The 27,774-nt window shown below is 35.9% G+C and overlaps 1 protein-coding gene across 1 annotated transcript in view; it reads right to left on the bottom strand.

The window, feature by feature from the left end:
• WDR49 (WD repeat domain 49) overlaps positions 1 to 27,774 on the bottom strand; it is a 104,524-nt gene that overhangs the window by 29,597 nt on the left and 47,153 nt on the right. The window contains 7 exon segments of the mRNA XM_033132729.1: positions 1,111 to 1,305; positions 2,068 to 2,255; positions 4,198 to 4,362; positions 5,973 to 6,071; positions 8,615 to 8,745; positions 17,022 to 17,137; positions 20,299 to 20,463. Coding sequence (XP_032988620.1) covers positions 1,111 to 1,305; positions 2,068 to 2,255; positions 4,198 to 4,362; positions 5,973 to 6,071; positions 8,615 to 8,745; positions 17,022 to 17,137; positions 20,299 to 20,463 — 1,059 coding nt within the window.

The raw sequence follows: 27,774 nt of genomic DNA, 5'->3' as shown, positions 1-27,774 counted from the left end.
TGTCCTAAAGGGTTGTATAGAATTCTTTCAGCACAGGCTGACATCAGCAAACTGACTTCATAAATAGAGCAACAACAGACTGTCTTTCGACATGAAGAGAACTGCCGTACACTTACAGCATGAGAGTGACACCTGAGGTTGCTGGACGGAACCAAATCAACGAGCCAAACAGAAATTGAGGTTTCAGCATAACCTCACAACACATTTGAACAGTACTGGTTGAAACAGATCAAACCCATAGTTTGTTCCCAAAGCACAAAGGGAACAAGAGCAGAGTTCCCATGAAAACAAACAGAGAAAAAGAGTAGAAATGTGACTCAATGAATAGTTCCTTTCTTCCATACCCCCACTTCCTGTTATTCCCCCCATAGGCAGGTATAAATCAGAGCTTAGTTTCCTAGGAGGAGGGAGTTAAAGTGTGAGCTCTGAAATCAGCCAGCTTCAGTTCAAAGCAAAACTCTACTATGTATTAGCTTGTGTGAGCTCAGGCAATTTATTCAAACTCTTTTTGCCTGTTTCCTCATTTGTAAAATAGGAATAATGAGAGTCCCTCCATTATGGGTGGGCAATTGTGAAGATTACATGAGATAATTCAAGTAGAGACCTTAAAATAGTGCCCCAAGCATACTGGAAAAATTCAGCAAATGTTAGCTATTATTATTTTCACAGGAGTAAACCATACGATGAACAGAAAGGTTTGTTTCTTCTAAAATTTTCTATTTGATTATTACCTTGACTATTCCTTGATAGTCATAGTCATCTTTCTGTTTAATAATGATATAACATGGTAATTTTATCCACATTGTATTTTCACTAAATTTTGAAATCGAAGGAGTTCACTTGGAGGTAAATTTTTTCTCAGAAAACCTGGACTATATTGAGTGGCACAGAGTCATCACGTTTCCCTGTCTCTGGCATCTCCCACATGATGGAATGCCACGGTGCATGGTAAACAGGACAAGAGATGCCTGGAGCTACAGCTCCAGAAATGGAAGTCAGTTCTTTCATGACTAATGAATATCAACAGCCATGAGATTCAAATGGAAATTAGCCCAAGTTCATACTAAAAGTCAAGTAAATTCTAGAATAATAAAGAAGTAATATGTCTACCTGACCGAAGATCCAGACGGGAGCACCACAAACATCAGTCACACAAACACTACAGTCTGCAGAGGAGATAATCAGTTCATGGCCACCGAGCTCACACATCTCTAAGGAACTTATCTGGTCTTCATGAGGTTGGAATGATCTTATCAGAGTTGGGGCCTGTGTGATTTTGCTCTCATTGGAATTAAGACAGTACTCCTGAATGAAAAAAAAAAAATGCCAGAATGCTATAAAAACCAATATTAAATTATTGTAATAACACAGCGTTGTTTAAAATAAGTTTGATATGGAGATGCAAAAAGATACATTTTGGAATAATCATCTGTGATCCAAATGCAAAGTAATAGTTCATGATAACAGAGGTTAGAAAAATGGTATTAATGTTCAAAAAAGTTTCTAACTGACTTGACTAACTTGAGACATGGAAAAAAAGGAAGGAGCGGGGTAGGAAGGATGGGAAGAAAAAAAATAATAAAGTCAGTTATTTGATAGTGATTAACTTTATTATGTATAGGTAGTCACATATCATACAGTTTTATAATAGAAAATTGAGGTCATTGGTGACACAAAAATCCCATACTAACTCAGAATGGCAATAATGTTAGATGAAGGATCGTAATCCATTTAAATTATGTATATAGTCTTATTTCAAATAAGGTATATTCTAATTATTTATGTTCAAACAATGCTGCAGTACCTACTGACAATACTGCATTCCTAAATTGGGTGATTGACTTGACTATATTAACAGATTTTTAATATAAAAATAAATCTGGTTTTCTCTGCAAATTATTTAAAGGAAGTCTCTGCTCAATACAAGTAAATGTTTCCCTTGAAATACTCAAACAACTGAACATTTCTTCTTTTATCTGACAAACAGACAACACAGGATTCATAGTTATCTGCTACAAAAGGCAATCAAAAAATAATAAAGATGATGTGAGAATGTTTTCAATTCACCTTTATATTCCAGATTTTCAACCATCCATCAAGATCTCCTGTGGCGAGGTATTGATTCAATTTATCAGTAGACATAATAATGGATCCAACTCCACTGTGAGCCAAAAATTCAGCCAGAAGTTGCTTCTTAAATGTATCCCAGAATCTGACATATCCAGATCCTCCACATGACACCAAATTAGCACCTCCTAACGAGTGAAGGAACGCCTAATTAGGAAACTGACAATGATTACCAGAGCCAACTTCACTGTCCGGCCCTGTGGAGAGCATATGCGTGTTGGAGAGGTGGGTAGCCCTGACATCAATTGCCAGCACTTTCTCCCAAATATAAAATAACAACCTATGACAACCTCACTGGTTTATGTTGAGCATTAAAAGAGATAGGGTATGCAAGATATTCTGTTAAATTTAGTTCCCTTTCCTTCATTCTTTTGATATTATTTGGGTTTTGAACAGTTAGAATTAATGTGTTCCTTCAAATAAACTTATAAAATATTAGTTGTAATTTTATGATAATACTCTGATACCCATCTTTCTTAATAACCCATTGGACACATATATCAAAGAAGTAAACTCCCCATGCATAGATGTGGATGTATATATACAGTTAAAGCAGCATAATTACTTATTTCTCTATATAGTGGCATGCTTAAAATTTTATTCATGAGCTTATTTTTAAATTTTTCATCAAGAGTTTGTTATAAGCTCTTATGGGACAGTGTTTTGGTTCATAGGCCTAGAACTGACCTTTTCATTTTTCATTTTTATATTCTCTGTGGAAGCATTTTACCTAAATTATTCTTCTGTGGCAAAGTTCCTATTCTTATTTGATAAATCTGTAGATGACTTCCAATTTGCTTCACAAATGTACTGCCGATTAACAATCATATCTGTTTAAAGTAGAAATGATAGCATATAGCTGCTTCAGTGGAAACAATTTGGGAATACTGATAACATTAAGAAGAATTAGTCTTGAGGAAATGAGAGCAATTTCAGGATAATAGTTCATATTGTGAGTATAACTGAGTTCTAGAAAATAGAAAATTTTATCATCTAACCATTTCAAAATATATTTTAAATATCCCACAGTGTTTCTAAACCTCTATAGGGGTATAGCTTTGTCGATTTTTATGCTGAAAATTTTTATATGAAAATCATGCAGATTTCCCATCTGCAAATTGAATATGGGAAAGTGAATGTGCAAAACATGGTTCAGATATTTTTTTTAAACATGTAACACACATATGTCTAGATTCTTAATATTAAGAAAAAATATTTCTAAAATACAATTTTTTTTTTAGATAAAATATCAAAAATATGTGTTATTCTCAAAAGGAGATTTTGATTTTGGGAAAACGCAGGCTGCATCAACACCAAGCTAATATGGCCATTGAAAACAGAGGTGAAATTAAGAAAATTATTTCCTCTCTATATAATACCAAATAACACAGTTAATCATATGGTAGCGCCAGTGTTAGCATACAGCCCAGCAAAAGCTCTAACTAGGTCACTGACATATTATGGAAAGTATGCACAGCTGGTAAATGTACCCAAAGAATTACTCTCCACTCCCCCCCAAAAAAATAAGATAAAGAGTAGGCAGCCCTCATACGCTGGGATCAGCAGTTGTTTTAAATTTTGCTATTGCCTCCAATCTCCAAGTTTCTCACTATTTTCCTCTAGCCCATTTTGAGCCAGGTGCCAGTCCAGTCAGTCCCAGACTCCACCCGTGTGCTGCACGTAGACCTAATCTTAAATCACACATTTGGAACATATTTCTTACTGGGCCCTACCAAACCTTCTTGTCATGGCTGAAATACCAATTCTGGCTGATGCTCATTTTAAGCAGTTTGCCAGAGTTTCTCTCACCCTGATACTGACATATGCAGTACTGTACAAAGCGCTGGCAGGGTCCAATCTAGCTTCTGTTTCTAGACCCATCCTCCTGAACCCTAACGTCATGTGCCGTGGCCTGTGGCCTCCCATGACCCAGTACTGACTGTTAGCTAGAGGCAGTCAAACTCTACAAGACCTAGACACAATTAGATTGAACTCTTTTTATTGCTCCTTTTCCAACATTTTACAACAGATCAAAGGAGTCTACAGTCAAAATATAAATACATAGTTTACCTGTCGCTGAGGTGTTTTTTCTTGCTTCAAGGAAGCAAAGCCTCAGAACGGCATTATTACACTTGATGTCAGTCTCAAAGGAGCAAGCTACCAGGGTAGCCTGGTCTGCTGTGGGGTAGCTGGAGCAGCTCCTCCTGGCACCGAGAAGCTTTTAAGGCTCTGTGTCTGTGATGGAGACAAAGCCAGGTGTCTTAATGAAGAGAAACATCCGCTTCTCAAACAAATGCTTATGAAAAACAACAGGCCTGCCTTCATCACGGTCTCAGAATAGATTTGCAGTCAACATCCATCAAGACTTCTGACATTCACTTCAACACCAAATTGAAGGATTGTTTAATTCCCTTTTTGTTTGCATATTCCATACACGCTTATTGTGTTTTCCCTTGATGTGAACTAACAGAGACTTCATTTTGTAATCACTGTTAACATCTCAGAGATTCTGATATGTTCAAAACAAATGTGATTCTATTATCACAGCATTTTCAGCTTATCAATCATTAATAGTATTCTTGCAAATGATGTAATGAACATGAGATATAATGACTATTTAAATATATTTAAATAGTAATTTTTTTAGCAGTATTATTTGTTAGTGAGTGACCTTAGAGGGGACATCCTAATGGTATTTTGATTATCTCATGACATCATCTCCAGGCCAGACTAACAGAAACTGGGGATATTCATCTTAGAATCTATGAATAGTCTGCACATAGCTATGAAAAATCTATACAGAAGTATCTTCAAATTTTTAAAGCAAGGAATCTATAGCAATGCTTCTTGTGTCTTTCAGAATTTGATTTTATCTGCTTTTCATTCTTATCTACCTCTATGTTTTTAATTGTAGCCACACTTAGGTTGGCTGTAAGAGCAAACCTAACTCTCCTGAAGGGCAATGTAGTGGAAGAGGCAGAATTCCCCCCTCTCCATTGAGGCTGCAGTGAACCCTAATGGTTAGCTCCTGGTACATAAAACAAATAAGAGTTTTGTGCCTGCAGTAAGTCTTAAATCTCTTAAGTTTGTTCCCTTACTCTTATCAAATCAGTCGCTCGGCTTTTCACACACAAAAAGAGCTGTATCTAATGACCAGTCTTATTCCTAAGGTCCAATTCAGCCTCTGAGTTTATCCAATTGAGACAACAGAACCTCTCTGGGCTGTGAGGAATGATATTCATTACCCAAATAAATTAGTCTGAGGAAAAATCTTCAGTATCTAAGGAAACTAAAATACAATTGTAAAAGGCAATTGTCAAGACATTTTGCTTAAGTATAAAATATTCATGTGCTCAGCTAAACTCTCATAAAATACAATATACTCCCCTCTACTGCTCCTCACCGGTTTCTAAAGCAAGAAATAATTTAAGATTTCCAGGTGGCATCATATTTAATACAAGCTCCAGGCGGAGCCTGAGCAGCCTAGCTAGTGAACATGAGTTCCCATTTTCTTACCAAGGGATAACCAAGGTTCACTCAAAGGCAATTTGGTGAGGTCTACTGGCAAAAACTAAACTAGATAGAAATGAGAGGCCTGCTGTCAGTAATTCAGAAACACTGACCTAGCATAAAGAAATAGCATGCCATGGAGAATTCGCTAAACTAAGTAAATCTCAAGGTTCTTTTTAGTTACTTCGACAAGAGAGCAGTATCACTAATCTCTCGCTCTTCTAGCCAATCATCTATAATTTAGGGGCAAGCTGCATCAGGTACATGAATAAGCAGCCCTGTTCACTGTGGTTTGACTTAGTTACATTATTTTAGTTTCAAACTTACACTCTCACCTGATTGTGATTTTAGCGGACTCTGGTAATCGGGATGGAGGACATAGTGAGCGTTTTCTGTACTATTGTTCCACAGAACAATTTCTCCATCATAACTTCCTAAATGAGCCAGGATGGAGAACATAAATTGCCAGAAAGTTAGAGAATATGAGCAACAGCAGTGAGAAGTCACTATCATAAAATCTTACATGGAATCTGGCACATAGCAGGTATTCTATATATTTTTGGAGACATGAGTGAATAATAATAACTAGTGTTTTTATTAAACTTTAGAACGTATAATCCTCCCAACATGCCTATGTATTAGGAATGGTAGAAATTACTACCGTGTTTCCCCGAAAATAAGACCTAGCCGGACAATCAGCTCTAATGTGTCTTTTGGAGCAAAACTTAATATAAGACCCAGTCTTATTTTACTATAATATAAGACCAGGTCTTTAATATAATATAATATAATATAATATAATATAATATAATATAATATAATATAATATAATATAATACAATACAATACAATACAATACAATACAATATAATATAATATAATATAATATAATATAATATAAACTATAAACTACCCGGTCTTATCTTACTATAAGACCAGCTCTTAAATAATATAAACCCGGTCTTATTTTACTATAAGACTGTGTCTTATGTAATATAATGTAATAGAAGACTGGGTCTTATATTAATTTTTGCTCCAAAAGATGCATGAGAGCTGATTGTCCGGCTAGGTCTTATTTTCAGTGAAACATGATATTATATCTTTTTATTTTATAGTAATAAAACATTCAGAATAAGGGTTTTGCAATTAAACAATTTTAGTCTTGAGTCTTGTTCCTGCCACCTACCAGCTGTGTAACCTTGGGCAAGTTATTTAACTCTACATGATGCCACAATTTACTTACCTAAAAACCTTAGTGAAAAATTGTATGTATCTCATAGGATTTTTGTGAAGAATGAAAAGTGCTTAGAATGGTGCCTAGCATATTGTAAGTACTGAAAAAGTGTTAATAATAATTATCATACCTTTTTATTATTGAGCGAGGACAAGCAAATCAAGTCCTTCTAGGTTTCCGTTTCCTATATCTCTTTGTGTGTGTGTGTGTGTGTGTGTGTCTTCTTTTCATTCCCTCTTTCCTATATTCTTTATTGAATATTGTTTTCTCCAACCCCAAAGTTTTCCCTACAGAAACTCATTCCCTACTGCTCTTCACAAAGAACATAAAAAAGCCCAAATAGTGAGGCTAAATCTGAGCAAGCCTGTGTTGAGGGAGGAGCAATGCCTGCCAGACCACTGCTCTCTGCAGCTCAGTGAGGAGCACTCCCTCCTGAGCAGTGTCAATGTCAAGTGGAGAGCAAAAGAGAAAAGCGGAGTTCGAGTAGGATGTACAGATATTGCCTTTCTTGGGATTTGGAGAAAGAAGAGAGTAATGCATACTAAACTTTGTATGTCCTGGAGAGAGCAACCTGTGTAACTCACAAATTGGCCAAGGGTGATGATGTATTTCCATGGATTAGCTTCCGGTGGGAGCACCTATCTGTTCTTATGATTTTGAAATGTTTTCTTTGCAGAATGCTTGATCAAACATTTTCACATAGGACTGATGGGGTGAGAACGAATGAAGACATTATCTACTCATCAATTACAGTGGTATTCTGTGACACTTTCAAAATAACTACACAGCCTCATAGGTTACTAGTCTACATCACAGTTCAGTATGTGACACTTCCTGCAGAGAGAGACTTCCAGCAGCTATAAAGCAAATTGAATAGCAGTGTTGGTCCTATACTGGAAGGTAATCAGGGAAGTCCCCCAAACAGCGGAAATGTAAGTACAGCTAGAGGAGTAAACCTCATAGTGTAACATTTCATAGATATCTTGGCTCTTTTCCCATAAGTTTTCATTCCTCCTAATCAATGACATTTTTTGGTTCTATAAAAAAAAAATGTGGGCTGTGAAAATATGGACTTGTTAATTTCATAGTGTAATCTGTCTTTATAAATTGTTTTCTTTGGCTGGAAATGATACAATTTCTGTCCACTTTAATATGTCACATCAAAGTCTGCTCATGGATCCTTTTAGGAGCTTGGATTTGTGGACCTTTTGTGAAGCCAGTCTTTAATCAATATTACTTAGACTAAATTGTGCCAAAGGGTTAATAGGTTCCCATTATGAAACATCTGAGTACCACGGAAGTGTGATTTGTATCCAACAGCCTAATGCTGCTCCTGGAAAAAAGGACAATAAAAATAAAAGCCAATCTTTACTGATGAGCTTCTGTGTGCTGAGCACTGTTATTAAACCCTTACACAGATTATCTTATCCAACCTTTATGATGAACTAAGATACAGATACACCATTGTTAGCCAGGAAAACTATGATTTAGAGTTTAAATAACTTGCTCAATATAGTACAGTGGCAAGTGGTGCAACCAGGATCTGAAGGCTTGCGCTAAAAGTAAGGACCAAGAGTAGATTACGTGCAAAGACCGCTTCTTAAAATAAATAAAAAATTAAATAAATAACTATATATATCTATTCATTTTTCAGTTGGGAAAAGCCTTTTTTAAAATGAGTAAGATAGTAGAAACCAAGCTTTCACCATTGATCATTGATTGTCAAGTGAAGGTTCAATTAACCTGTAACAAGAGTTTGTGGAGGTAAAAATGCAGCACACAAGATATCGTCTCGGTGCTGTATTCCTCCTTTCCATTCTTCAGGCTGGATGAAAAATTGATTGAAGTTGGGAGGTCGAAACACCGTAATAGCCCTAGTAAAAAGGATATAACATGTAGCTGTGGATTTAAAAGTGATATAGATATTGAGTAGCCATCCTCATCTTGGGTGGTGTGACTTGAGAGGCCTAAAAGACTGTGCTACCCCAAGTTTTATTCCCACATGTCATCCATAATACTGAACTTCCCACACTGAACTTCCTTTTGAATCCTCTCATTGAATTCTTTGATAAATTATGAATACTTAATATTAGAAGGTTAATCATCCTTTCACGATCATTAATTCCCCCCTATGGGTACCTTGGAAGCATTAAGAGTTTTGTGACAGTAACAATAAAAAAGGGGCTCGGTCTGTCAAGACATAATACTTGGTAGTTTGAACAAAACTAAGAAGATTTTTTTCCATCAGAGTGCCTAGGACGTGTTCACATTCCCTGCTTACTCGACCACAGAGTCCTTTCTCATCTTAAAGAGCTACCACTTATGGAAAACAGTTAGAAAATGCCACTCCAAAGGAATGGTACACAGGACAGACATATTTGTAACAGAAATAATAATTTTAAGAAGGTCAGTATCTTGGGAGACTGCTGGTGAATTTGAAGACAGGCTAGGATGGGCAGAGAATGAAAGGCTTTGTGCCTGGTGCCTGGTGGGGAAAAGAGGAGCACAAAAATTAAATTGTGGGGGCATTGACACTATCCTGTTTCCACCTGATTTGAGCTCTAGCTACCAGCCTATGCTAAGCCTCTCCCTCCTTCCAGAGCCACACACAGCTCAAATGAGCAATTGAAGGCTTGGTGTCTTCACCTTCACCCTTGGTGTCTTCACACTTACTGTTCACCTCCCTGAAATCATGCTTCCTCTAGTCCCACCACTCTGAAGGTCTCCCAATTGTCCTATCAATGTAACTCCTAACTCTCTGATGGATGTGGCTATCTGCTCCTCCTGGAAATTCTTCTGTTTCTAGTACATCCTGCTTCTTCCCACCTCCCTGATCTTTTATTCTCTGTTCTCTATTTTTCCATTCCCTTCTTTCTCTCCCTCCTTTTAATGTGGGCATGTCTTATTGTCATTCTTCCAATCCATCTCTCTACTCCAAAAAGCTTGTTCAGGGATTTTGTAGACCACCATGAGCTCCAATCTCACTACTATACAAACAATTCTTAAATTTATCTTCATTTATAACTGTTTTTCCAGTGTTGAGTAGTTCTCCCTTGCCAGTTGACAACTGAATACAATGTTCACATCAGCATATCAAAATCCATAATTTCCATCTTCCCTTCACACCAAGCCTCTCTAAATTCCCTATTTTTTGTTAATAGACCAAAATCCTAGCCTCCTGCATGCCTTTCTCATTCTCAGTTAAATAAAATACTCAGATTCTACCTCTGCGATATCTTATGTATTCATTTCTTCTTTTTTACTTTAAACAGCCAATGACAACTTCCTACCATAGTTCAGTGCTCACTTCCTCATGAACAACTGGACAATTGTAACAGCCTCTTAACCAATTTTACTGCCTCTTGTCTAGCCTCCTCTAGTATATTATTCATCCTGCTATTAGATTGATCATTTGGGGAGCTCTTAATATGCATTTATTCTACAAGCATTTCTTGTTTTCTCTCTGGAAGTCACTATTCATGGTGCTGTCAGGGATAGAGCCATGAGCATAAAATGACTAATATGCAGTGAGATGTGGTAAGTTCCAAGGAAATACTGATCAATACCCATGGAATCCCAGGTGTAGAAATCACAGGTTGAGTAGAGGGGTCATATTAGAGCTGGACCATAAATAGATGTGTAGGATTTGAAAGAGGAAGGCATTCTAGGCAGAGTGAGGAAACAGCTGAATGCCTTGTTGAAAAACATTGTTTTCGATTTCCTACATGAAAAAATTCAAATGTGGGGGCCTGTTATTCAAGACACAATAATATTTGGGTCCAATCAACTTTTTTAGAATTATGTCTCTCTATTCTTCTATTCTTGCTTAACAAAGTAAAGTGTGAATGTCCAACTAAACATTTGGCAGAGCTATTGGGAGCCTCAGGGCAAATATGACATACCTCCCTAAGTGTTCGTTTTATGCAAAGATTTTAGGGGAACACATTTTTTTATATTATAATAAGGATGATGCATTGATGCAATAGAATACAAAACTCACCTGGATTTTGAAGATAGAGTACAAGGTTTCAAGTAGATTTCTTGTTTGCTGGAGCTGTTTTGAACTGTTAGGGGTATTCAGGAGCTAAGTTTCCAAAATTCACCTTCTTGTTCAACCCAAACAATATTCTTATTGCTCTGTAAGCACCTTTCTTGTTCTCTAATCACACTTAATGTTTCTAGCTGCTTTGTTTCACTTATGATGTGCTCTTCCCTCCACGGATTTCCTTTCACACACAAACTCACATCTAACTATCCATACACCCATTCCCTAAGGCATGTATTGTTCAGGCAGACTTCCTTAGTAACTAGAATTGAAAGAAATATTTCCCTCTTCTGACCTCTAACATGGTTCACATTTTACTTACATTTAATAAATATTATATAGCCTCTACTCCTAAGCTAGATTGTACGCTCTCAGAAATCAGGGATCTTATCTTATTCAGCAACCCCATAGGAGACAGCATAGTAACCAGCACATATTGAGTGTTCAATAAATACTTGTCAAATGAATGAATGAACAATTATCTGCTTAAATGTGGGCTCCTCGAGTAAGCCTTTCCTTATCACCCCAGCCGAAGACTCTCCCTTGAGTCTCTGATGTCTCACCTATATCATTTTTCTTTAATACATTATCATTATGTGATATCATGATCTATGTTTATTTTTCATCTCTTTTACCATAAATAAGCTCTAGGAGAGCAGGGACTTTGATCCTTTCGGCATCAGCAGTGCCTGGAATACTGCCAAAAACATAATAGGCATTTAACATGTGCTGAATCAATGTATGATTATATTTTTAATGAATAATTTAATATTAATGTCATTTTAGTAATATTAGTATGAGGCTTAGCAAGATAAAATATGATAAATAAGGTAATTTGAAGTTCTAAAGTTGTTGTAATCTCATAATAGCTTTATGTGTATATATTTTTAATTTTCTCTTTACCAATTGGTAAGTTTGAAGATATTGCCCCTTGGAAATGGAGAGTATGAGGCGGGAGAGAGAGGGAAGAGGTCAATCCTATATCTCTTCTATTATCTCTCAGCCGAAATTCAATACCAAATGTCTTTTCACTGAGATACCCTATTAACTAGATATATTTAGGGAATACCACCCAAAGGCACAAAATGGTGTAAAAAGTAGCCCTCCTGATATTTGACCTTATGTGTCAAAATGTCAAGAAACTAATTAGCTGCCACCTTTCCCTTAAAACCTAACCTGAAACTTTCATTTGACATGACAGTTATCCTTAAAAATACCTTCAGAATCTACACTGTATTTCTTACTTTGTCCATTTCAAAAATAACTTTTTTTCAGTCTGTACTTTTTGCCAAGACAAATTAAAGTGCAGAATGAGCCAATTTTAAGGTCATTTTACGAGTCTGAGTGATTTGTTCTTTCTCACATTGAAGAACTTTACGAGTTCCATTCCACAACCCACATTTGAAATCCTGAGAGTACTGCCACTGAGTCATTGTGTCACCTTCTGAAGATGATCATATCTCTAATTCAGAATTTAGGTATAATGACTGATTCTGTGAGAACAAAATCATCTTATCTGTCAAGTGCAAAAAATACAAAAAAAAAAAAAAACCCACACAAACTTCTTTTAGGATGAATGAGTTAGAAAAATACCTTTTACTAAAACTTACCATGTAAAGAACATTGAAATTGTCAGGGAAAGCAGAAAAAAACACAATAAACTAGTGGTTCCCTTCAAAGTTAATTGTTCATGTGTTGTTAGTTCAATTTTTGAAAACTTTAGAAGTTTAGAAGTTTTCATTCTGATTCTTATCCTCACAGTAGAAACCAGTTGCATCATACAGGATTATAGTACCTTACTAAGGTAATTATTAAGAATTTAATATCTTTGACAGATAAGTTTTATTGTTGAGAAATTTTAAATCCCTAATCTCATTTCATTTAAAAAATACTTCTAGAAATCAAATTATATCAACAGCTATTTACTGAGCACCTGATTTTTTGAGCTTTGTGAAGGATACTGCAATACATATTTTCAGACTATTTGAAGTTATGTGAAATATTTTCTTTTTCAGTATTTGTATAAGTCTTGATATTTTACAGAGCTAAAACTTTCATAAACAGTGATTTCTCCTTTAACAGAAAAGAGAGAAATAAAGTGGAGGAAACTAAGAGTCTGAGTCTATTTTTATAGAAAGTTGTTAAGTATAGAATTGTAGAGTTTTAGGGCAGGATAACATGTTAAACTATTACAATTATTTACTTCATTTTATTAGAATATACATATTACATGACTACTTTAAACAAATGCAAAGATAATTGATCATGCATTCATTTAACTTTATCAAAATAAATATGACCAGATATTTAACCAGGTGTTTCTTTTAATTGACCCAATGTCAATTCACAACTTTGTCTCTGAGTATAATTTGCTTTAAATGATAAGAAACATATTTCTAGAAGTTCTGAATTTGGGGCTTCTTTTTTTCTGACAGAATATCCTCTAGACATGAATGACCATATTTCTAAAAAATCAACAACGTCTCTCTAAATAGGTTTTGCTTAGGACAGTTTCACAGTCGCATCTACCATATCCTGCGATGTATGTGTTGACTCCCGTTAGAATGTGTTACCACCGACAGCAGGAATCATGCTTCTTCACATTCAATCCATCATAGTTCCTAACTCAGTGCTTTCCATCTAAGTGCAGTTTAAAAATATTTGTGGGACTTAGAGGGGAAAAATAATGGTAAGCTAAAACTTTGAGGTATTGTTAATAATATGTGTTTTTTATGTGCTTCCTCAAATGCACAGAACTGATTCAATACCTTTGATTGATATGAATAACCTACTCAAATTATTTGTTTAAAAGAATATAATTGTTTGCCCATAAGTTAATGACTTCATCTGCAACTCAGAAATAATGGAAAGAACATGGATTTTGGTATAGAATTCTCACTCAGCTGCCTATTAGCTCTGTAACCTTAGACAGACTATCCAACCTCTTCAACCCTTGTTTCCTCCCTTGTAAAAGAGGATTGATAATATTTAGCTTTCTGATTTATTGTGATGATAAAATAGATTTGAATATCTACTCTGTGTTCCTCTTATTCAGAGTGTGACCATGAATAATTAACATCTCTAATCCTCAGATTCCTTGTCTATTCAATAAACATTAATTTAGTCATTCAATAAATATCACTGAGCATGTAATAAGCACCAGAGACTATATATGCAATATATCATATACATACGTATATATGTTATATATATATGTTTATTAGATACTAAGCATATAACATACATATAATGTACACATAAACATATATATTTGATATATATATAACATATATATTATATGTTATATGTATCTATGTTAGATAAAATGCAGGAAACTAGAACACACAAAGATGCAAAGAGGGTATATTTCCATCCTGGGAGCAAAGGGGGAAACCCTGATGGAGAAGATGTATGAATGAGACTTGAAATAGGAATAAACATTAGCCACATGAAAAAATGTTTGGAGATGGATTTCTAGATAAGACGAGAGAATAAAGGCACAGGATGTGAAAGAGTCAGGATTGTATGGGAACACTCTGACAATAAGTTGCTACTTAAGTTTAGAATGTACACAAGAATGAGTAAGAATGAAACTAAGTATAGGTCCAGGATGGTGAGATTTCAATTTATTATGTAGTCACTCTGGAAGGTGTCAAACAAGGAAGTAACATCGATAGAATGCATTGTGGAAAGAAATCACTATAGCTAAAATATGCAGAATGTACTTAAGAGGTAAAGGGGAGGGGCATTACTAGTGGAAAAGACAAATTAGAAGGTTGTGACATTCATGAATGTAAAAATGATGCTCTAAATTATACAGTTGTAGTAGTAATAGGAACAAGTTTGAGAAATATTTAGAATATAGAATAGATAAGGCTTAGTAACTACTTGGTTGTAAAGATAAGTGAGAAGCAAAAACCAAGGTGGATGGCTGAGTCTAAATAAAGAGGAGAAGCAGTTTTGGAGAGGGGAATAAATAATACATTCAGTTCAGCCGATGTTGAATTTCGAATTGCAGTCAGACACTTCCAGCAAGCAAACGTATAGTGAATTTGGAGAGATAATAGCTAAAGATAGAGATGTGAGATACCTATAAAATATTGCACACCTCTCAAGATGAAACTACAGATTAAATTAGATAATGTTTGTAAAGCACCGAATGCTACAAAGCTTTATGAATAAAATAAATGGGATGGCATATTTAGATACCTAACTCAATAAACGCAATTTTTATTCTATCCTGGGCAAAATTATTAAACCAGTCTCTTTATTTAGATAGAGCCTGAAGTTAAAGTTTCAGTTTAACAGTTTCCTCTGGGTTATAAAGAAAGCTTAATAAGCTAACTGTCAATCTTCTAGTTATTTCTTCTCTAATCACTAAACTATTAAGGAGTTGTCTTAATGAACCATATTTCCCCAGCTATAACCAAACAGGTGACTGTCCTCTTGCCTCCTTTGTTAAATGCTTCCTGGTATAAAGGTCCATGCAAAGATCTTCCAAAATCCATCTTAATATAACGTCTCTGGCTTAGGAAATGCAATTTTTAAATCCAACAATATTAAATGAAATTATATACTTGGGAATGTATTCACTAACTTTCAATTTCAACTAAGAGATCCAAGTCCTGACAACTTTGTGGAAGACGGAAAAGATGGAGAAAGATGGGAGGAGTGATAACTGTTCCTCTCATTCCGGTCTTCCCAAAGCTTCCTCCCCAAGATTATAGAAACTGACCACCCACCAATATGAATCAAAACATTGGGTGTTCCTTTAAACACTGTTAGATGCCTCTGTATATCTAATCTTCAAAAATATTCCCCTGTAAACAATCAAAAAACCTTATATTTGATGTTAATTTCTAACTATGAATAACTAAAAATATATAATTAAGACAACAGTATCTCTAAAGTTTTGCTTACACTGATTAATTTCTTTAATTTTTTTGTTAGGTTCAAAATTTAAATTGGATCAGCTGTATATAGTACATCTATCTTACATGATATTAAAGAATTAAACATATTCATTGTGTAGCCTAATGATAGAAATCATTAGGCCATAATCTGTTGGAGTGGTTATGAGTCATTAATGGATCACGATTGTTTCCAGGGATGTGAAGAAGCCTGGTCTTTCAAAAGTGAGGATTATATTAGTTCTCAATAACAAGTAGAATAATCTGGAGTATACTTACTTTTCTTATAGTCAAACTTCCCCTGAAAATTAAGCTGTGTGTGGCATTATGTTTTCTAGTCTACATACGCACATTTGCATTAGAAGAAAATCCTTTCATATGATTGACAAAAATTCCCATCTATATACTATTAGTCTTCTAGGTATAAAATCTGATTTAATCCTAGCTTCAAACCATTAACATCATAATTCTATAGTGAATAATGCTGGGCAAATTACCTATTAGAACAATATTTTGTGAACTGTTGAATTTATGGACAATGTATTCTCAAAACATCACACTTTAATTTTCCTAGTGCTTATACAATGCCATAGAAAGGGCCCTGTTTATGACCCCTTAACTCTCTCAGGAAAAAAAAAGGAAAGAAAAGTAATTTTCCTTGAATGAAATGGAAGAATTGCTCCTTGAGAACAGTAAGTGGGCTGTGAAAGGCCCTTCTCTGCACTGATAGGAAGGACATACTAACACAGAATTGAGTGGGGTAGTTCCCTCTTGTGCTGCAATTTAAAATAAGTAACAAGAGAAGAAGGAATGCATTTCTTTTACAGTGGAAGGAATGTCATTTACACATTAAGAATGTATTGCCTATAAAATTTGGGAAAGTTTTGGAGTTAATATTCAGCATATGGTATTATGTTCCTATCTGGAATGGTTAAAGAAAAAGACAGATTCCCAAAGCCAGGAGCAAATCCTATAACACTTCTCAAAACTGCTCAAACAACATGATCTTAATACTATTGCAGTCACTAAGCAAGCATTCAGTCCAATCCAAATAGAGTTTCACTCAGCTAGGTCACCAGCAAGTTAATGATTCAGAATCAGTCAAAATTGCTATGTTCTTTTTCTTTTAGATTTTGGCTTAAACAAGAACATTCACCTTTTAACTTCCTACTGTTTTGCATGAAGCATATCATACCTGTCCCAGCCTATAACCAGTATTGTCTTCTTAAGAATCAGAATCTGTGAAATATCCACAGCTCCCTCTTGCCCAACATTTAGTATGTGGTGACAATATCCATTGAAGTCCCATACCTTAAAAAAGAAAATTAAAATCACCTTTGAGACAAGAAAAAAAAGAAAACGTCATGTCTTCTCCAATGACTAAAACAACATGGTGTAATAAGTTTATTCTAAATTCTTGTGCTTCCATTCTGGACTAGGGTAGATTGACTCAGGATATGCAATAATTAAAAAAAAAATCCTCTCGCCATTTAAATGTTGCCATTATATTTATTACTCTATGTGTAACCCTATCAATCTATTCTCATAATACTGGATTCAAAGGCTAAGAAATTAGTGTGTATTTTTAAGGGGGGGGGGGGTTATCAAATTAAAATCATGAAAAGCCACTGTTTGGAGTCTGTTGCAACCCTGGTTTTCGCTCTAAGTATGTCTGTCTAAATTTTGGTTTCCTCATTCACGACACAGGAACCTTACTCCTCAGGGATACTTGGAATTTTAAACATATAATCCAGAGCCTGAAACATGTACTAGGTTTCCCATCATCTGCCAATAAAGCCTCCTGCTGATAGTGGGTGCTAGACCCAACACGACAGAGGCACAAGCAATTGTAGTTTACCTCCTCAGGCAATGGTGAAGACATAGACCCAATGGATGTACTATAAGAGAGAGCATCTTAGGTCACCAGCAGTTAAAACTAAACCCTGCTATGAAACATTGTTGGTACATCACACAAAGGGCAAACTGGCACTGTCAAACTTAAAATGCACATACCCTTTGACTTGAAAATTCCACTTCTAGAAAATCATCACAGAGAGACACTAAAATGTGTGAAATGGCATGTTTTGGAGAATATTCTTGAAGTATTTTTATAAAAGCTAAAAGATTTGAATTAACTTTGCCGCAACGGACTGAATATCAGAATATGTAATATCTGTACAGTAGCATATATTGTAGCCATTCAGGAAAATGAGTCACCTCTGTGTGTCTAAGCTCTGCCAATACTCAACCAGCTATGAATCTTAAGCAAGTTGGTTTATCCCCTTGGGCTTCAGTTTCCTCATCTGTAAAACTGGGATAATAATAGTGCCAACCATAGTGATGTATATGCATGTGTGTGTGTGTTTAAAATAGTTAGGACAGTGCCTTGTTCATAATAAGTATGCAATAAAAGTTAGCTAACAATTTTTGTTTGCATCCGTATGAATTAATATCCAAGACAGGAAAATGCAAAATGCAGAACAGGATGAGAGGCTGCCATTAAGTAACAAATGGTGTTCATAGGCTAGAAAGATGCACAAGAAGTTGGTAGCCATGACGGCCACTAGTGAGGAGCTGGGAACAGAGTGGAGAAAGAGATTTTCTTTATATTGTATATCTCTTTTATTTATCAAATTTTATTGTATGTATGCATTAATTATTCAAAACATTAATTAATTTAAAAACAGACACTTCAACACCTTGATAAATAGGGCAATACATTTAAATCTTTGATTCCATAGGTATTGGTTTTGGATGATAAATGATAAATGAGATTGGAAAATGTCATTCGTCCTTGTTTCTTCTCAGAATACAGCCTGATTTATGTGTCCTATGCAGAGGTTGCCAAATATCAGAATTCTGTTGTGCTGTTGTGATAAAGATAAATGTACCTTCAAAAGTGGCGATTATACTACTAAATTCACATTAACTTCTAAGATGCCAAGGCTTGAGTGGAGATATTGAGGGGTGCAGGTCTCCTCACCCATGTAATTTCTTCCCCCTCTAATCATGGCTCTTACCAAGCCCACATAAAATAATACTGACAAATAGGTATCGTGAAGATCTGACTGTCCCCAGATCCTATCAAGTCCTTTCGCTGGGACCATTTTATCAGCCATCTGCCGGTCTACTTTACCCTGGACTCTAAGAACAGTTACTTTCCAAGACAGGGGTAAAGGGAACCTAATGCACTTCATTTTTGGTTTCCATCTCACACCTTAGGACTGGTAGGTGGGACACTTGATCTTTCCTTTTGCCTAAGCCACAGTCTAATACTCCAGTTCCAGTTGTTTGTGTTTTGTTCCACCTTGACTACTGAGATTGGGATTGCCCCATTACCTTCACACATATTACCAGTTCTGCCATGAATTCAATTATTTTGTTTAAACCCAAGCTCCCAGTTGATAACTCATGTCACTAACCTTCCCAGAGGCCAAGGGAAGCTGATTTCCAGAGAGTCTCATTGAACTATGCCACAGCACATCCTTCACACTGACACAGCCAGCCTAGAATAGCCCTGAATTCTTGCCCTCAACTTCCAGGATGTTCTACATACATATCCAGATAGCTTTCCATTGCCTTCCCCCGAAATCTACCCAAATACATCATACACCTTACCATGGAAGGTATGTCTAATTAATACCCTTCTGACTCCAGTTATGACAGAAGTTTGAAAACCATCTAAAACTTATTTAGAGAACTGTATCCTGTTGCCTCAGAGTGTCACAAGCCATCTCCAATCAAGCACTCTCATTACCCTCAGAGCTGAGGACAGCAAGGAAGATTCACTGGTAGGCATGATTTCAGATTGTAAGTATCTAGCTTTGAATGAAAATCTGACCAGTTTTGCAAAGTAAAATTGCAACACCTTCCACCCAGAAGAGATTAATAATAGTTACAAAATTAAAAGAAAGTGGAACCATAAAATCATGTTTGTTTAAGATGGATAATAAATAAGAATATGGTTGTTCTTCCTTCTGTCTTTCTTCACTATCTCACTTACCTTCACATAAAAATGTAAATTACAACCTGGGTTGGTTTTAAAATATTAATTTTCTGCATCTATGCCATTTTTTAAAGTTGACTTACTTGCCCTGATTTCTCATTTTATAAACTGAGAAAAAGAAAACTAGAGACATTAACTGAAGCACGTAAAAATTATTCAGGCCTCTTACTCCCCAAAGTAGTCCTATATACAAAAGATTAGAAAAGGCTTCCTATAATAAATAAGCCAAGTTGTTTTTATTCTAAATAATTTATTCAAAACAATCATTTCTTTATTTTCTCACAGAGGTTTATTTTCCTAACAGCTTTGTTATTAGATAGTTTGGGTTATTTAGTTCTACTTATCTGGTCTCATCTCTCTTCTTGCCAGGCCAGAAAGGCAAAAATAAATATAGTCAAAGCTATATCTCCTCGCACAATATTTTAACACCTTTTATCTTCATAGAAAAGCATTGCTGTGTTCGTACCTTTACAGTCCCATCTGTGCTGCCAGTCAAAAGCCTTGTCTCATTTGCATCAAGAGCCATAGTGCTGATTTCTGCATTTCCGTGGCAACCAGTAAATTGTTTGATTTTCTGCCCACTGTTTATCATCCAGAAGGAAACAGTTGACCCCACATCAGAGCTGATCACCTAAGGGAAAATAACATTGTAAAAAAATTAAATATATCCCCAGAATCCATCATTTTTATTTTAATAAAAATATCTAAGCTGTGCATTTTCACTACTGAGATCCCTCAACATTTAGAGACATTTTTTAAACATACGTATTTTCTTTGTTTTTGTTAAGCTGACAACATTTCAATTTCTAGGCCGGAACTAAGGTAATAAAGTCATGATTCTCTTTATCAGAAAAGATAGGAATTTACTTGCCTTACCCATGATTCAGCTTAGTGTCTAGAGGCCATCCTGAAACTGAATCCTACTGAAAATAAACTTAAAATCTTTTGCATTTAAATGAGAAAGCTGATTTTATTAGTCATGGTGCTCTGACACTATGTACTATGTGAAAAGAAACATTTCATTACATATCACTTTCCATTTAGCATTCAGAAAAGAAAGCACTACCAGCCATTATGAGAAAAAGTTAATTTCAACAAATTGCTAGAGCTATTGCTTTTAATGCCATTAGTCTCTCTCTTTCTCCTGTCTGGAAGTACTGTGTATATTTTTACAGCTAAACACAATTATTGATAGGTCACTAAAAAGAAAGAACACAGGAAGGTTAAATATAAATCTGCATATACAGTCCAAGAGGAAGGCAACAAAACAAATGCTAGTAAGGATAGGATTACATATATATATATATATAGTAGTTCAACAGCGAAAAATCTTACAGTGGCAAGTAGACTGCTAATTTCAGCTCTAGGCATTTAAACACCCTTTAAGAGATTTATAAGTTTAAAGCATCTCACCAAATTGACTTTAGGACCCAAAAGAATGAAAGAAAAACAACAAAAAACTAAACATACAAATGTGTGGATAAGAACTTGCCTGAATCAACATGTACTTCGAGAAAACTTAAAACATGTCTTTATCTGCATAAGTCTTGATTACCATTGTATAAATGTAAATTTATTCAGAGTATGTTATATGTGAGTGCAACATTTTCGTAATTAAATGGGTTAAAGTTTATCAAATGCATATGCAGAAGGCCTGGAAAGTTGGCCATCAGGCATGCATGCATTCGTTCATTCTACAGACACTGAATATCCACTGTGTGCCCAGCTCCAGGATGGCAGTGGGTTCGCTGATGAATCACTGCTCTCAAGGAGTCTATAGTCTAAGCTTGTACATTAAAATCACCTGGGGAACTTCATTCACCATTTGCATATCAGACCAGAGACTGATTTAATTGTACCCAACAGGGGCATTTTCTATAGAGCTTCCCAGGTTATTTAAGTGTGCAACCTGGGTTAAGAACTACAGTGTTTCCCCGAAAATAAGACCTAACCAGAAAATACACCCTAGCATGATTTTTCAGGAAGACATCCTCTGAACATAAGCCCCAATGCGTCTTTTGGAGCAAACATTAATTTAAGACCCGGTCTTATTTTTGGGGAAACATGGTACTTGTCTAGGTAGAGAAATAGAAAAGAAACATAAAATGTCAAACAAATGTTACAAATTTAGAAGTATCACCCTGGGTGTTGTGGGGGCACAGAAGGGAAACCCCAAATTCACTCACTGGGGTGGGGAATGATGAGTAAAAGGCGAGGAGGGTTGATCTGGGATTGAAGACAAGAACATGTATTTATTGAGTGCCAAGATCTTTATATTCATTATCTTATTTGATCTTTATAAAAGGTCTGTAAAATAAATAATGTTACCACCCTCACGGGACCAGTGATGAAACTCAGATTCTAATCAGCTAAGTACTGCTCCCAAGCTTATTTAATGAGGTCTGAATCATCAGCTGCCTATGACAGACACACCATAAGGCCTTCCTTTATTCCAGCAGAGTATCCCAGATAATTAAGAGTAATACTTAGGAAAGAGAACTTGAAGAATATTCCAAGCATGAAAAATAATAAGAAATGTAATGGAGCCAGAGTGTAGTTGATGGGATAAATGGTAGAATATCAGGTGAGGAGCAAGCTGGTTGTCAAGGTATTTGAAATCCCTGATGAGCAATGCCAGAGAATAATGAGTATTGTGCATAAAGTTCTTTTTTATTCAGAAAGGGTCCGTCGCTTGTATTGGATTATCAGTAGGGTATACAACTCAAAAATAAGATTAAGAACAATTGTTCTTAATAAGGAGGAGAGTGATATTGCATTTCTTGTTGGTTGGTTTATGAAGATACCTTTGGCAGCAGTGTGGAGAACAAACTCGGTTGCTGAGAAAACTATCTGGAGGCTACTGTAATAGTCCAGGCAAGAGAGGATCACCTAGAGAGTTCTAGGGGTAAAATGAGGAGGAGGGACTGGGAAAAGGGCCACCACTTAGCTATATTTATGTCTCAGCAACAAAAACATGATCATGAGCACATGAGCTCTCATGGCTTTTTCCTGAGATTACGACTCTGAATCTGAACATTTCTTAAATGATGCAATACTATTTTTGTTACACATTCTCTCTCAGTGAAATCCAAAGTAGCCTAAATATTTATTATTGTTGTTAAAGCATAGTGTAATTTCTAGAACAAACGACCTGAATCATTGAATTAATGTCACCTAACATTTTAATTATCATTGCACGTAACTGACTGTGATTCTGTTTGCTTTGCTTTGTGCTATGAGCACTGGATGTGGAGGCAAGATGCCCGAGTCTGAATGTCAATTGTTTGACCTTGGGCTTTTTACTTAACCTCTCTAAGCTTTACTTCCCTCACCTATAAACCAGAGAGAATCTTAGTAACTACCTCAACTGTTTTTAAGAAGTTTAAATAAGCCAATATTTGTAAAGCACTTAGGACAGCACATGGCATACAAAAAATAAGCCATAAAAATCAGCTAATGTTACTATTCCATTTAAGCTTCATTTGTTTGACCCTTTATTTGAGCTGAAATCACTTTTTACATCCAAATCTACTTAAGAAAATATTTAATAGCTTGCTTTCTTCCAACCATTACAGGGAATATAGACAATTGCAATTTTAGAAACCAGATTTGTAGATGTACATTAAGATTTAAAATTATATAATACTTGTGAATTTCTTACATAATTGTTTAGGAACTTGGATTGTATTTATTAAAGACAAAACCATGAACACATACAATTTCCCAAGCATGAGTGAAAATTTTTATAATGGTCTTTCAAGAAAAGGTTAAAGGTTGTAAGGATTTTATTTTTAAATGCTAAGCATTTCAGTACTAAATTATGAGCATTCTCTGACAGAAAAAAATATATAAATAATATAAGGTTCTACTCAAAGGAATGACTTGCTTATTTGTTCAAGACTGGCTTCAGCCACATTGCAAAGCATCTAATCATCCACCTCACCACTTTTACCTAATATAGACATTCAATCAGAAATTAATAAAAATTCGCTTCTTGCTGCTTTGTACTCTCCCTCCTCTGCCCACCTGGCAGAGCCCCAACATACCGTGTTTCCCTGAAAATAAGACCTAGCCGAACAATCAGCTCTAATGCATCTTTGGAGCAAAAATTAATATGAGACCTGGTCTTATTTTACATAAGACCGGGTATAACATAATATAACATAACATAACATAATATAATACTGGGTCTTTATTAATTTTTTCTCCAAAAGATGCATTAAAGCTGATTGTTCGGTTAGGTCTTATTTTCGGTGAAACATGGTACTACTCATCAGCTTTCAGCATCTTTCTGTGTTCATTAAACAATTTCTCATGAAATCTGAATCAATAATGACAACAGTGCATAGCCACCCAGATTTCATTTTATGGCAATCTGCCTTAAGGTGCAGGCTTCAGGAAAACAATGTGTTGAAAAACAAGGACTAACTATGTCACAACATACAACCAGTATTAACCAGATTCTACTGTCACTATGACAATGTTAGAATACGAGAACAACAAGGCAGACGAAAAGACTTTCAAAGTATGGTGAGAGAGGGGTACATTTAACATCAGTTGGTAGGTGAAGGGAATGATTTGACTATAGAACAGAGGGGACTTTATTTTTAGCAAGCTGTTTTTAATCAGTAATAAAGCCCACGATGAAATAGTGACATCACATTCATATGTCACATTTTGATGATAGCAAATCTCTTTAAGTTTTCAGTTCATTCTTGGCTGCTATTCATCCAATCAGACAGCATCCGATGCAGTCAGGGCCCCAAATAGCAGAGCAGAAATGGTCCTAGCCTAGTAACCATCTGCAGGACAAAGGACCTCGTGAGCAAACTGTTGTTCTGTCGGAAGCACACTCCACTTTATGTACCTGAGTTAATACCTGTTTAGGAATACAGGGGTGTTTTTATCTCTCTCATCTGAGGCTGTCACAGCCAATCAGACAATCCTAAGAGAAGTGACACTGTATCCATGTCGCTTAATTGTCTTCTTGCTATTCCAACAAGAGTAGACATTTTAGTTGTCTTTTATATGCATCCTAAGTTCCTAGGTCTAAGCAAGAAGAGGAATCAAAAATTACAGCATCGCATGTCGCTGGCTACCAAGGGATCAGGACATTTGATTTAGTTGCTGTTTTATAATTTTACTTTTTCAGTCAGTGCTATTTATGAGCTAATAACATAAAACAGGTTACCTCCTTTATTTTGCATCAAATCTCTAGAAGTTACATCTCAGTAAGTAAGGAGAATGGTAATACCTCAGAGTCCTGATACAGACAAAGGATTCAGATATTTAAGGCAGTCATTCGCCATGTGTAAATCTTATTTATTGCGCATCACCTCTTCTTAGATTAATTTGTAATTTTCTCTCTCAAATTCATTTCTTAAATTTATGGCACACCTACAACATACAAGGTACAGGATCTAGGCACTGGAGATACAGTGGTGAAATATCCCTGCCCTTATATTTAGTGGGAGAAGAGGGGAAGAGATGCAACCAGATTAGAAAAGAAATATATATACACACATATATATACATGCATAAATACATATGTATGTATATATGATGTTTATATATAAAGTGGTATGCATTCCAAACAATATATAACTGAGAAGGAGGTAGAGATCATTGGGAGTGGGTGCAAAGTTGGGGGCTGTGGGGAGGCCTCCCTGAGGAATTATTTCAGGAAATACATGACTGAGTGAAGGAGAAAGTCATGCAGGTACCTGAGTGAAGAGACTTCCCAGCAAAGGAAACAGCAATGCAAAGGCCCTGATGCAGTTCCATGTTCAAGGACTAACAAGGAGGCTAGTAAGGCTTAGGCTGTGTGAGGGGAGGGGCCACAGGCTGTGACCACCTGTGGTCCTCATACTGGCATTCAAAACACTTCCAAAATCACCAGGCACCCACAGGAACCAGGGGACAAAGTCAGAAAAATACCACTTCCCCTTTTTCTGAATAACATGCTTTTACCTTTTACCCTTGTTTTATTCTGTGTGTCTTCATATACAAAACCCTTTATAGAAAGTCTACAAAGGGGTATTATAAGTCCTATTTTCTAGATAAGAAAACTATTGCTTAGAGAAATTAAATCACTTGCTCAATGCAAAGCATTGGGAACTCTGACTCTAAAACCTCACCACCTCCTTTATTCTAAAAAAAAAAAATCTAAGAAAAACTCTACTTCACAAATAGTTGAGACTGCATTGGACTCCCAGGTTCCAGTTCTGCACGTTTGGACGTTGTCACTCCATCTTAACAATAAGTAAAAAGCTGAACAAACTGAAATATTAACAAGCCTTCTTAGATTAATATAAGAAATAAGGTCACATGGCAAATTGCTGCCCCCAAATTGGAAAGACCATCAGGCAACTAAAGAGAGTCACAACTTAGCCGAGCAAGACTCATGAACTGAAAACTCACAGGAAGCAGCGCCAAGGTAGGAACACCAAAACTATGATTGACAAATTGCTGGAGGCACAAAATGGACAAGTCTGAGAGTTCAAAATTCCAGAGGGAGCCAGGCATAGAGGTACCCCACAATTTTATGAGTTTTATTTTCAGAATACTGACCACTGTAAAATGGTTCTCACTGTAAAATATTCAAGGAAAATCCCCTTGTGCTCCTGGCAGGGGCAAGGAAAAGAAACTGTCTAGAAACATGTCAGAGTATTTTCTTCTTAACAAGGTCTGCCCTCAGGAGAAACTACGTAACCACAGCCTAATCTGCTGGGGTTTTATCAGAGCCTAACTGACCTGGGTTAGGGAAATACCAAATTCAAGCTAGCTGTTTCCTTCCTGTTCAACCCAAGGGGGTGGAGGAGGGGGCACCTGAGAAGCACATGTGACGCTCACAGTCCAGAGGTACAGGCTCACTACTGAAGGGCTGAGACCTAATCATAGGGCGATAGAAGGCTTCCCCTCCCCCATACCTCACCACCACATTTCCAAAGGCCTATTTACAGCAGTTCTTTTTACCCAGTAGATCATGTCCAACTATGAAGAAAAAAATTACAAAACATACTAAATGAATGGTAAGAAACACCATTTGAAGATACAGAGCAAGCATTAAACTCAGACATGACAGGGATACGGGAATTATCAGATAAGGAATTTAAAATAACTATGATTAATATATGAAGGGCTTTAATGGATAAAATAGATAGCATTGATTCTAAACTGATTCTGAAGTTCAGATAGAGAGGCTCAAGACCCATGATCCAACACAATATTGCAGGGGAAGAACAAAACCGGAAAAATGACACTACCCAACATCATAAATTACTATAAAGCTGAAATAATCAAGACAGTGTGATGTTAGCAGAAAAATAGACAATGAATCACTAGAGTAGAATAGAGAGACAAAAAAATAGACCCACATAATCAACTGATCTTTGGCAAAGAAGCAAAGGTAATAATACAATGGAGAAAAGATAATCGGTTCAACAAACTGTGTTGGAACAACTGGACAAGCTGGACTTCATTACATTTAAAAATTTCTGGTCTGCAACAGCCACTGTCAAGAGAATGAAAAGACAAGGCACAGACTGAAAGAAAATATTTCCAAAAGACACATTTGAAACACTGTTATCCAAAATATACAAAGAACTCTGAAAATCCAACAATGAGAAAATGAACAACCCATTTAAAAATGGACCAAAGATCTTTACAGACCTGATCCAAAGAAGTTAAACAAATGGCAAGTAGTGAATGAAAAGATGTTCCACATCATATGCCATCAGGGAGGTTCATAGTCAAACAATAATGTGATGCTACACTTTAGAATGGCATAAAACCAGACCACTGGCAACACCAAATACTGACAAAAATATGCAGAAATAGGAACCCCCGTTCATTGCTGGTGGGAATGAAAAATGACACAGCTACTTTGGAAGGCAATTGGCAACGTTCCACAAAACTGAAAATACTCTTACCATAAAATCTA

This window comes from Rhinolophus ferrumequinum, chromosome 2 (assembly GCF_004115265.2).
Source record: "Rhinolophus ferrumequinum isolate MPI-CBG mRhiFer1 chromosome 2, mRhiFer1_v1.p, whole genome shotgun sequence".
NCBI classification, from domain to species: domain Eukaryota; kingdom Metazoa; phylum Chordata; class Mammalia; order Chiroptera; family Rhinolophidae; genus Rhinolophus; species Rhinolophus ferrumequinum.
This window is presented reverse-complemented; position numbering and strand designations above follow the sequence as displayed.